We start from the raw sequence: 12,187 nt of genomic DNA, 5'->3' as shown, positions 1-12,187 counted from the left end.
CCTTTTCTTAGCAAGATCATGGAAAGAGCAGTTGCTGCCCAGCTCCACCATCATATGTCCGACCATGAGCTCTATGAACCCTTCCAATCAGGCTTCAGATCCAACCACAGCACAGAGACGGCCCTTATTAAAATAACCAATGACCTCCTCATAGCCGCCGATTCAGGCCTCGTCAGCATCCTCATCCTCCTGGACATCTCGGCCGCATTCGACACAGTCTCCCACACTATCCTACTCAACCGCCTATCCGTCTACCTTGGCCTCTCTGGTACAGCCCTCTCCTGGTTCCATTCCTACCTCTCCAACAGGCAACAGTTTGTGACCATCGGAAAATCCAGCTCTCCCCCAGCCCCTGTGAACCAAGGTGTGCCGCAAGGTTCAGTGCTCGGCCCCCTTCTATTCAACATCTACATGCTCCCCCTCGGTGAAATCATCCGCCGACATGGTCTCAACTTTCACTCCTATGCCGACGACACCCAACTCTACATCAGTACCAATCCATCATCCCAGCTACCCCCACTGTCACTTGTCAACTGCCTCAGCGACATCCAAGCCTGGATGTCAAAAAATCTACTTAAACTCAACAATAACAAAACAGAGCTCATGGTTGTGGCCCCAAAAACACTGCTCCGGAGGGTTGGAGATCTGCTCCTCACCATCGATGGCGGCTCCATCCACCCTTCCCCTGAGGTTCGCAGCCTGGGCGTCACTCTGGACTCTAGCCTCACCTTCAACTCCCACATCAGGTCTACTGTCAAAACTGCTTTCTTTCACCTACGAAACATCTCCAGACTCCGGCCCTCTCTCCCCGACCCCGTTGCAGAAACATTAATTCATACCTTCATCTCCTCTCGTCTGGACTACTGCAATGGAGTTCTGTTCGGGGTCACCAGCAAAGCCCTGGACAGGCTCCAGTACGTCCAGAACTCTGCAGCCAGGCTCCTCACCCACACTAAGCCCTGGCAACACATCACCCCTACCGTCATCCACCTTCACTGGCTCCCGGTCAAGTCACGCATCCAGTACAAACTCCTCCTGCTAACCTACAAATCTCTCCACTCCCTAGCCCCTCCATACATCTCTGACCTCCTTCAGCCCTACACCCCCTCTCGTCACCTGCGGTCCTCTGACAAAGGGCTGCTCTCCATCCAGCGCTCCAAGCTGAAAACATTTGGCAACAGAGCCTTCAGTGTCGCAGCCCCCACCCTCTGGAATTCTCTGCCCTCTGCAATCAGGAATGCAGACACTCTGGACACCTTCAAAAAACAAAGCATCCTTGGGTTTCGTGAAAGGCGCTATATAAATTGAAATTATTATTATTATTATTATTATTATATTGAATTTCATTAGTTATAACATAAAAGGAATCAACCACCCCAAAAAAAGGAAGACTATTATCGTCAATTGAAGAGATTGAATTGCTCAGTAGCACTACTGCAGGAGACCCATTTGAGTGCAGAGGAACACAAAAAGCTGAGAAGTGAATGGGTGGGGCAAGTTTTCAGTGCCTCATGTGGAGGAGGAAAAAAAGAGGAGTAGCTATTTTGTGTCATAAGTCGTTATGTTTTGTTCCAGAGAAAGTACATGAAGACAAAAAGGGACGCCATGTTTTGGTGGTGGGGACAATTGGGAATGTAAATATAACTATTTTGAATTGATATGCTCCAAATGAAGAAGATCCCGGCTTCTTTAAAGAAATTGCAACACTTCTGGCAGAAAACGCAAAGGGAATAATCATAGTCGGGGGGATTTTAATTGTGTTGTGAACCAAAGAATAGACAAACAACCACCTGTACTAGGACCACAAACACGAAAAGCATTATGTAACATGATGGGGGAACTTGGGCTCACAGATATATGGCGCTTACAACATCCTAGAGACAGGGACTTTATATCTTTTTCAAAAGTGCACACGAGTTACTCCCGAATTGACCTCTTCTGTGTCTCCAAACAGGATGCCCATAAAGTCACAGATTGTCACATTGAACCCACTACCATCTCAGATCATGGACCAGTGGTAATGTCAATCAAGTTGGAAGAGGAGAAGTATTATAGATACTGGAGGTTGAATGTTTCATTATTAAATAACCCAGAGGTGGTACAAAGTATAAGAGAATCATTTAATAATTATCTGGAACATAATGATAATGGAGAAGTTTCTGTATCGACAGTATGGGAGGCAGCTAAAGCAGTTCTTAGGGGAAAAATAATTGCCCTCTCCTCAAGATTGAAAAAAGAACGTGAAAAGAAACAATTAGATTTAGAAACTTGCCATTCAGAAACGTCCTGCTGCAACCGAGATGTTTGCACCTCCACCAAAACCTCCGCTGCTTCAGGGTCAGTCTCTGGATCAAATTGATAATATGCTTGAACACATGCATTGCTCTGAGATGACATGTTTATTATACACTCGTAATCACAGCAAGCATGGTAACGTGACTCTCGCCGGCTCATGCCATGGCTGAAGTCGAATAGTCCATTTAGCTTAGGAACCTTCCTAAAGGAGTGAAATTACCCGGAAGTCCCTCAGTGGCAGCCATGATAAGTGCTGTTCGAATTCTCTAGAATGATGAGAATGATAGGAAAGGAGGTTTCAAACTTCCTTTATAACCTCCTTTAGCTTAGGAACCACTGGACCTCCCTAACCGACAGGAGAAGCGAACATGCTGCCCCACAATGCCTTGCAGCCGCAGCATTTGCCGTCACTCAACAGTCGGCCGTTCACGGAAACAACCGATTATGACGGAGAAATTATATCATGAAAGTTACGGTGCTTATTAAGCATTTTAAAACGTATGTGGTAAGTTGCCAAAGTGCTTTGTTTTGAACGTTCATCAGTGTTATAATCAAAAAGAGAAATATGAACGTTAGTTTTTACTGAAATGATCAAATAAAGTCAACATCTCACAGTCTTTACTGAGCTGTGTGGGGTTTGTTCAACTTTTAAAAGATGTTTGAATGGTGATGTACACAGTGATAGATGTTAAGGACTAACGTTTATAATAAATACATCTGTATTGATTTTAAGATCTTTAGTTCATACAATCATACGTATTGGGATCATTTGTATTAATGTGGACCGGAGGGAGAGGGTGACGAGCAGAAGTTTCACTTTCCTTTTTTATTTCAATTCCAACTTTGGTCATGAAGAATATGTTTCTCTGTTGTCCACGTTCATAAAGCAAAGCAGCAGCATCAGAGCACGGTGCAGAGTCTCTAGATGAGTTTACAGTAGTCCCTCGTTCTTATTAAACATCCATGTTGTAGTCCGCTATAGAAAACTGTGGTTTCCATGGTTTCCCCACAGCAGCAGACGCACATTCAGGACGTCCGCTGGCGCATCATAAACACGTAGGATAGTGAAAGTGCAGTCGATTCTCTAAAGTACCGCAGGCTCTTCTCCTAAGTCCTTTTGAATTCTCCTATCCACTATCCCTTAACCCCGTGACGTTTCACTCAGAGGTCAAGGAATAGACGATAGGGTTAGAACTTAGGAGCTGATCTTTGGACTATTCGACTGCAGCCCTGCTCTTCTGCAGGGGGGCGTGGTCAGCTGCTGCTCAGAATGTTCAAAGACGGGCTTGGAATAGAGCGAAAATGAGCGAAACGAGGCATGGCTACAAAATGATCTGTTTGGTATTTTGAAAAATAAAATGTATAAATATACCTTATATAGGTATGGTCATACACTATATCATTTAAATATAGCATGATAGGTCTCCTTTAAGTTAGTTTTTTGTAAAGTAATTTTTTGGAGTCCTTGCTTTACATGAGTGTTTGTATTGCCTTGCTTATCACCTTAAGTACATTCATTTTTTAATCATCTTTTGTCTGGAGTCGTGCATGCCCCAGGCGTAACATAGAGGGACGGCCATGGTGTCAAAATATCCGCAATATTTATGTTTGTTGACTGTAGACCTTTATTTGTTCAATTATTTTATGTTATTTTTTAAAATACTGTTACTTATTGTTACCACCTTGATATGTACTCTTTTTTATATATTTTATGCATGCCTCTTAATTAATATTTGTCTCTTTTGCCTCTATACTTTTGCTGGAATGTACATTTCCCCTCTGTTGGAAGAATAAAGGTATTCTGATTCTGACATGGTTATTTGGGACACAATAATTAGTATAATATCCTGATATTGCACGCAAGAACAACGTCAACAAGAATCATTCACAAATGAAGACATAACTTCATGTCTGAGCTTTTTATGTCTTTGTGTTTGTGTGCGTGTAAGCTAAAAATAAGATATTTTCTTTCAGAAGATGGTGGAGACCAAAAAGAGTTCCAAGAAAGTTAAGATTTACAAGCCAATTCAATTAAATATGCTTTATTGACATGTTTGCAACCAGAAGATATTGCAAAGTCATCATGAGGTTATAAAAAAAGAGGTAAAACTATGAAAATCAAGAACATAGAAAATGTTTAAGAGAGACTGGAAATATGTGTGTGTGTGTGTGTGTGTGTGTGTGTGTGTGTGTGTGTGTGTGTGTGTGTGTGTGTGTGTGTGTGTGTGTGTGTGTGTGTGTGTGTGTGTGTGTGTGTGTGTGTGTGTGTGTGTGTGTGTGTGTGTGTGTGTGTGTGTGTGTACCCGTGCTGCTGTAGAAGGCCAGGCGAGACGTGGTGTGGAACTTCTGGATGAGGAACTGAGACAGAGAGATCTTGTCGTCGGTGCTCAGAGACTCGTCCCCGCTCTTCCAGTACAGCATCAGGTCTTCATCTGTGTAGGCGTCTGGACACCACAGCAACCAATCAGATTCACTCTTAGACGCAATAACGCATCTCCAACAAAGCTCCTAATAAATGGCTCATAACAAATTGTTGTCCATTTTTATGAAACAGCCTTTCAGAAGTAAACTATTTGTCAGTTCCAACTGCTATGTCATTTATGAGCTCATTCCATTCTATTAATTTAAACATATCAATATATTTAAACATGAGACTTTATAACCATTTTGATATCTGAATGTCCTTTTTTTTAGTTGGGACACTATTATGCTCATTTTCATGTGTGGGAGAGAAACTCCCACACGTGAGAGAACACAGGGATGTTATCCTTGTTTGCAGACCATTTACATGCACACAAACCTATACAACACTTTACAGGGAAGCAGGCAGTGGCGGCTCCAGAGTGTTTTAGTTGGGTAATCTCTGGTAGGGCAACCCATACAGTGGTGGGGCTCAAGTCAGTATGTGCAATGTAATTACATACACGCTATATCGCCCCCTTGACAGTGAAGCGCCACGCGTGAGGTTTAGATTATTTCCCCGTCTCCTTTTTTCAGCAACATGACATTGAGAACAACAGGTGGGAGTTAAACCAGTGGTTCTCAACTGGTCAAGCCTCAGGACCCACATTCTAAACCCACATCCTCAACATTGTTTGTGCCATGCAAGGCAGATGATATCCCTTCACAGAACTACAGTATGCTTTTTAAACACGTTTAAACTGATGATGGTCTTCAAAATGGAACTGTGTGAAATAAAAAGGCACATTTGTGTTGTAGTAAATAAAAAGGGCGACCTGGAGCCAATCCTGCAATTTCTCCACAGGTGAAAGAGTTGACATGCTTTAAACCCAACCCTTGCTGGGGGGTCTGGGGCGATTCTCCCCCAGGAGATTTTTTTAAAATACTAACATAAAATACACATTCTGGTACTCTCTTGAGAAGAAAAATAAATAAATCTATTACTACACGACATATTGAAAAAAAAATTATGCGATTTTAGTTTTTTGTTACTTTGTTCTGAAAGCTGAACCTGCTGCTCCTCAATCCGTGGATCGACTGACCATTTGTTTTTCTTTATTAAACAAGTAAACGGAAGAGCGTCTGAGAGGCCTTTTTGCTTTTCACTTTACTAAATGGTCTCATGGTCCTTGGAGCGAGGGGCGGGGCCAAACTCACAGAAGTGATTTCAAACCCAAAGCACTCGTGTGCTTGGAACGGTGATAATACTATAAACAAGGGGAAACTAGGTGCATTTAGCGATCACAACGAAAACGGCCCAGACACACGTTGAGCCCAGAACATGGATGTTACTAAGGCTGTAAATATAATAAGCCTTTGTCTAAAATGGACAACATTGTTTAGATTTAAACTATGCAGCGTTTCTGCACTGCGGTCAACTCAGCCGTCTCTCGAGTTTGTTATTACTTTTTCTGCCATTAGTTATTCTTGAGATAGACACTGTTGGACTCTGTACTAGTGAAACTACTCCCACAAGTACTATGAAGTACTTTTACTGTGTACTTTATGAGTAATCCTCTGTCAATGTCCCCTCCTGAGAACAAGAATGCATGTTTCTTTGCTATTTTGAATCAGCGTTAAACATCCTTTCTTCCTGAGACTGATATTGTTGGACAGAGTACTTTAAGAGGATGTAGACTTGATATCAGCAATACTTCCAGTCAGTAGTCCGGCAGCAGCATTGTACCCCTTGGAAAGTCTTTAGAGTCTGGCCTGGATAGCTGGTCCCAACTATCCTTCAGCAAAGTGACACACTCTGCTTGGCCTCTTATGAAGCTGCTGTCTTTTAAATAGGATTATTTCTCTGCTCCAGTTCGTTCCTCTCAGATTCTTCCATCAGTCCCAGTCATCGCATGTCAGTCAATAGAGCTTTGAAAAATGTGTCCAATTCAACAAAATGTTCTTTTGTGAGTGAAGGCCAGAGCTAAATTATAGATTGTTTGATTGTGTAATTACAAGGTGAGAGAAAATAAATGGAAGTGTGCTGGAGGCGTTGACTGGGACTGGTGGAAGGAGGAGGCTGAAGAATCTGCGAGGAAAGAACGAGCGGCTGAGAAATAATCATATATTAAAAGACAGCAGCTTCATAAGACGGCAACCATGTGACAGGGTGTGTCACTCTGCTGAAGGATAGTTGGGACCAGCTATCCAGGCCAGACTCTAAAGGCTTTCCAAGGTGTAAAAATGCTACTGCCTGGAAGTAGTGCTGATATCGTGTCCACCATCCTCTTAAAGTACTCTGTCCAACAATATCAGTCTCAGGAAGAAAGGTTTTTTAACGCTTATTAAAAGAAAAACATGCATTCTTGTTCTCAGGAGGGGACATTGACAGAGGATTACTGGAATAGTACACAGTAAGTACTTCATAGTACTTTCACTAGTACTGAGTCCAACAGGATAAATCTCACGAAGAACTAATGGCAACACAAAATAATTCCCTCATCAAACTTAGCAGAAGTGGCTTGATGTTGTTCTCAGCAGGGGACTTTGACAGAGTATTTCTAAAAATACACAGTAAAAATACTTCAATGTATTCGTTAGTAGTAGGCTAACTAATACAAAGTAAAACTTTATTCTCCGTCGGGACTTCCTGCAACAACACCACGCCGTTATCGTGATTCTGATTGGCCAGAATACATTAGCAAAGATGTTTTATTGAGAAGATGATCACTACGTGACAAAAGTTTTCAAAACCGTTTCTAGTCTTCGCTGTGGCGTTTCTATATGTACAAAAGTGGTTGGGCACAAACAACTTAGATGTCTATATATAAGCTTCTGCAGTGAGGTTCATGGCTGGTGAGGCTGGTTCAGGTTTACAAATATTATATTTTGACCTAAATCAAAATATAATATTATTTTCAAAAGCCTCTTTACCTGCTCTTCACACACGCGGCACACGTACTTACAGCCAATCAGCTCTGAATGATGTGAGATGACGTATGGTGGGGATGGCAGCTCAATGCCCCTATGGTCATTATTTTTTGCCACACACATTAAATAGGAAAATACTCTGAGCATGCGCAGTGTAGTTTTTACAGTCACCGTTCACTTAGACAGTGAGAGGGAGGGGCAGGATCGGGTTTTGTCCCACATGGCTCTAAACAGCTCAATAGGCACACACTGTAGACACTAATTAGAAGAGCACAGACTAAAACAGCAATGTACAGACGAATCAGATGATTAAACATGATCTTAAAATATATTTTATATATATTTTAATTAATTTTTTGCATTTTGTTGTAATCATTATTTTAATACTTTCTGCTGACACTAGTTGGGGCTGTGCAATCTTACTAACTGCTGTCTGTGCAATTTACTCGGCGGGAGTTGGCGGACTTTATTTTGCTTACTTTAACATCATTTTTCATGGTGGGGCTAAGGCGGGGCTAAGGTGGGGCTAAGCCATTTCTTGGTATGGCTGTAGCCTACCCCAGCCTATACCCTGGCGCCGCCACTGGAGGCAGGACAGGGTTTCTTTAAGTAGTTAACCTGCAGGTACATAGGAACAGCTCTCCATTGTAATCTGTAGGTGGTCCGTCTGTTTTTAGAGTCAAGACATGCATTGACTAGATGAACATATGTTTTTGACCAGTCTGAGAATCAGTTAAATATGCCCAGAATAGCTGATGGCATACAATGTGCCGGCAGACTTGATTCACTTGTTTGTTTGTTTTTTCATTGGCCATGCATTTTAATAAACCTGCAACATGGTATGCCATCTGTTCAAGTTTAGAGAAGCTTGTGTTTTCCAGATTACATTGATTTACAATTAATGACTTACTTCACCCATTTATATAGTGGCAGACTGCCTTTAACTGTATTTCTGCTTAATACATAAAAGCAGTTAACACGTGTTGTAGGAGCATGCCAGTCCACTGTTGGTAATATAGGAATGTGTGTGTGTGTGTGTGTGTGTGTGTGTGTGTGTGTGTGTGTGTGTGTGTGTGTGTGTGTGTGTGTGTGTGTGTGTGTGTCTGTGTGTTTGGGTATAGCGTGCTAGTTTCCTGGCCTAATTTTGTGGGTTTTTTTATGGTTTACAGTCTGTCCTCATTTCAAATATCTGTACTGACGGTTTGCGTTAATCCCTATAAATATTCAAACGGTCCTACCTCTACATGAAGTTAAAAAATAACAGATTATTTATTCTTTGATAACAAGATCAATTAAACAGAATATTAGAGCATGAGTTGACATGTTTCCTGTCATGATCCTATACTTTATCTTTTGCATTGCAGAAAAAAACTTTAAATATTTTGAAGCAAAAGCAGAAAATCTTCACATTTAAGAATTTGGAACTGTGAAATCTTTTTTTATAAAAAAATAAATTGCTGCCACTTCATTTTCTACTAACCCACCTATACTGTATGGTATTACTTACTTGAACATAATGTTGGATGGTTACATCTATAGCAAATATACATATTTAAAAAAAAGATTCCTAAGTATTGTGTGTACAAATAATAATTGATAAAGTAACTAGTAAATAAATAATAAATAAACTACATGTATTAGAGTGAAAAGTATGAAATGTTCTCCAAAATGTAGAGTAGAAGTATAAAGTAGTAAAAAATGAAAATACTCAGGTAAAGTACAAGTACTTTAAATTAAGTACAGTACTTGAGCAAATGTACTTCGTTACTTTCCACCACGGTCTAGTGATATGGCAGTGATTTGCCCCCCCCTGAATGCAAGTAAAACCATGTGACCTCTTGTTTTGGTCGGGTCCCTCACAGGAAGAAACCTTTATGATTTGAGAAGCAGAGAGGTACTCACAGCTCTCCAGCTCCAGGGAGCAGGTCTGAGAGTCCAGAGGGAAGCGGCTGAAGTCCATGTTACAGGCTGCTGTCACTGTCACTCTGTCCAGATGAGACACAGAGACACACAGTCAACAGGGTGTTACGTCATGATGTCACTCAGTGTCTCAATGTAATCCAGGGGTGCCCAACCAGCCGATCGCGGGGAGATTCCCAGTCGATGGCGAGATGTGTCTAGTAGTGATGTGTCGGTCGCGAACGAGCCAGCTCACGCCCGCGAACGAGCCGGTTTTTGTTTTTTTGTTGTTAAGTAATACAAGACAGAATGATATGATGATCTCCGCGCGCTGCTCCGTGCATGCATGCAGTGACATGTCATATTCAAGGATTAGAGATTGTTGGATGCTGCTGTTCTGAGCATTGCAATATATTTATTTTCACTGTTATATATTTATGATTATAGCTCAGCAAAGATTTGATGTAAGCTGCTGCTGTCTTTTTTTCTATAGTTAATACTGAAATAGAGCCCGGCTGTTTTGTCAGGGCCTTTTCTTTAAATATAATTTTAAAATGTCGATACAGTAGCCCCTTTTTTTAAATGTCTATGCTTACGTTTGTATAGGTGTTGTTGCTATTTGCTTTGTGTGGCGTGGTTCTAAAAGCAAGTCAGTGCATTCATTGGGTGGTATCAGAGAGTTACAAGGGTCTGTAAATGCAATGAAAACATTTGGCCACAGTAAATTACATGACATTACATCACATGCCACTTGTTAGAAGCTTTTATCCAAAGCGACTTACATACTCAATACTGTGGGCAATCCCCACAGGAGCAATTTTGGGTGAAGTGTCTCAGGGAAACAACGACATGCTGGCTGCAGTGGGGTTTGAACCTGTGCTCCCCTGATCCGAACACCAACGCACAACCCACCACACGAAATCATTTATATTAAACATGTACTTTTTACTTTTGAATACTTCAGTACAAAGGATGTATTGAATAATTTAATTGATATATGTGTACACATATAAATCATTAGTCAAAACAGGGCTACATTTGATTTAATTAGAAAAGGTATAATATGTGGTGAACTGAAGAGCCGTTTGGGAGCCGAAAGAGCCGGCTCTTCTTGGTGAGCCGAGCCAAATGATCCGGCTCACCAAGAAGAGCCGGAATTCCCATCACAGGTGTCTAAAAATAGAACAACAATATTCTGTTTTATCGTTAATGTCCTATAACATAATCTTCCTGTGCCAGAATAATGCACTTGAACGCATCAAAGCTTTGTGATTGGCCGGCGTGACCCCATGTGTGGGGGCGTGGCTGGTGGGCAGTGGGCACTATTTTGCTGACGTTGTCCGTGGTAACAGGAGTGACAGTCCGCACACACACAAGACCGCAATTATGGCAGAAGCAAAAAAGCCCCAAATATATAATTTTCACTCCGAGTGGGAGGATGATTATTTTTGTATCTATTCCAATTCAAAGTCCATCTGTCTCATCTGCAATGCGAGCGTGGCTTTATCGAAGAAGGGTCTTTTAGGAGCGGCATTTCAAAACAGTGCTCAAACGCTACGAGACGGAATTCCCTCCTAATTCTGCCCTACGCTCCCAAAAGGGGAGGGGCCTGAAAGGACAGCTAAATGCACAGCAGTCCATTTCCACCAGGCCCAACAACAAGAGCAAGGCTGCTCCAGAGCATCTTATCGTGTCAGTCACGTTCTTGCGAAACACATGAAGTCTTTCAAAGACGGCGAAGTTGTGAAAGAAGGATTCCTGGAGGGACAGTAAAAATAACAGTAGCATTTCAACAGTTTTTTGATATAATAAAAACTAGGGATGTCCCGATCACCTTTTTTTGCTCTCGATCCGATTCCGATCATTTGATTTTGAATCTGGCTGTTACACTGCCTTCGCTTTCAATTTTATAATACTTCCAAACTCCTGACATTTTCTCTGTCCTGACTCCCGAGTCACCAGCTGAACGTAGCCTCTCGTTAGCTTACTGCTACTATTAGACACTGCGCCCACTCTGTTGCCAGATTTGAGAGAAATAAGCAACCAGGTCTGAAAACAAGCCCAAAACAAGCAACACATACATGATGTTGTGTAATTTTAAACCAAAACTAAGTCCTCAGGATGACTTTAAGACGTGAACATGGTCATTTTTGTTTTGTAAAATAAAATAATAAAAATATTTTATAAAAAAAATAAAAATCCCGATCCCCCATTTTTTTCTCACGATTCCGATCTTTTGAAAATCACGTGATCGGCTCCGATCCCCGATCACGTGATCGGATTGGGACATCTCTAATAAAAACTCAAGTTAGATACCGTTATTAATCAGCAGTAAGTTTTAGTTTGTTTGAACTTATTCATTATAATTATTGTACAAAATGGTATAAGAATGCAAACTTAAATTGATTATAGTCTATTATCAATTCAGGTTAAGAAACTAGTGTTGCTTGCATCCTATTTTAAAAGGCATTTATTTTTATACTCTCCTAAAATGCAACAAAAAAAGGGTTTGATTCTATTATCTTTGTTTCTTTTATTGCACTGTTGCAGCAGATTCCTGTGTAGCTTCAGATCCGAGTTGTCTTATTAGTAAGCCTAATTTATACTTTTGTAGCAACACTATTTTTATATAATGGCAAAGAAAGGGTTCAGAGTCTTTTCT

At 41.2% G+C, this 12,187-nt stretch overlaps 1 protein-coding gene across 1 annotated transcript in view; it reads right to left on the bottom strand.

Annotated features, from left to right (window-relative positions):
- gabrr2a (gamma-aminobutyric acid type A receptor subunit rho2a) overlaps positions 1 to 12,187 on the bottom strand; it is a 168,341-nt gene that overhangs the window by 77,513 nt on the left and 78,641 nt on the right. Inside the window, exons 5-6 of the mRNA XM_034110766.2 lie at positions 9,529 to 9,611; positions 4,599 to 4,739 (exon numbers count right to left, since the gene is read on the bottom strand). Of these exons, the coding sequence (XP_033966657.1) occupies positions 4,599 to 4,739; positions 9,529 to 9,611 (224 nt within the window). The remainder of the gene's footprint in view (positions 1 to 4,598; positions 4,740 to 9,528; positions 9,612 to 12,187) is intronic.

This window comes from Pseudochaenichthys georgianus, chromosome 22, assembly GCF_902827115.2.
Source record: "Pseudochaenichthys georgianus chromosome 22, fPseGeo1.2, whole genome shotgun sequence".
Taxonomy (NCBI): domain Eukaryota; kingdom Metazoa; phylum Chordata; class Actinopteri; order Perciformes; family Channichthyidae; genus Pseudochaenichthys; species Pseudochaenichthys georgianus.
The sequence above is the reverse complement of the archived record's forward strand: the minus strand, read 5'-3'. Positions and strand labels throughout refer to the sequence as shown.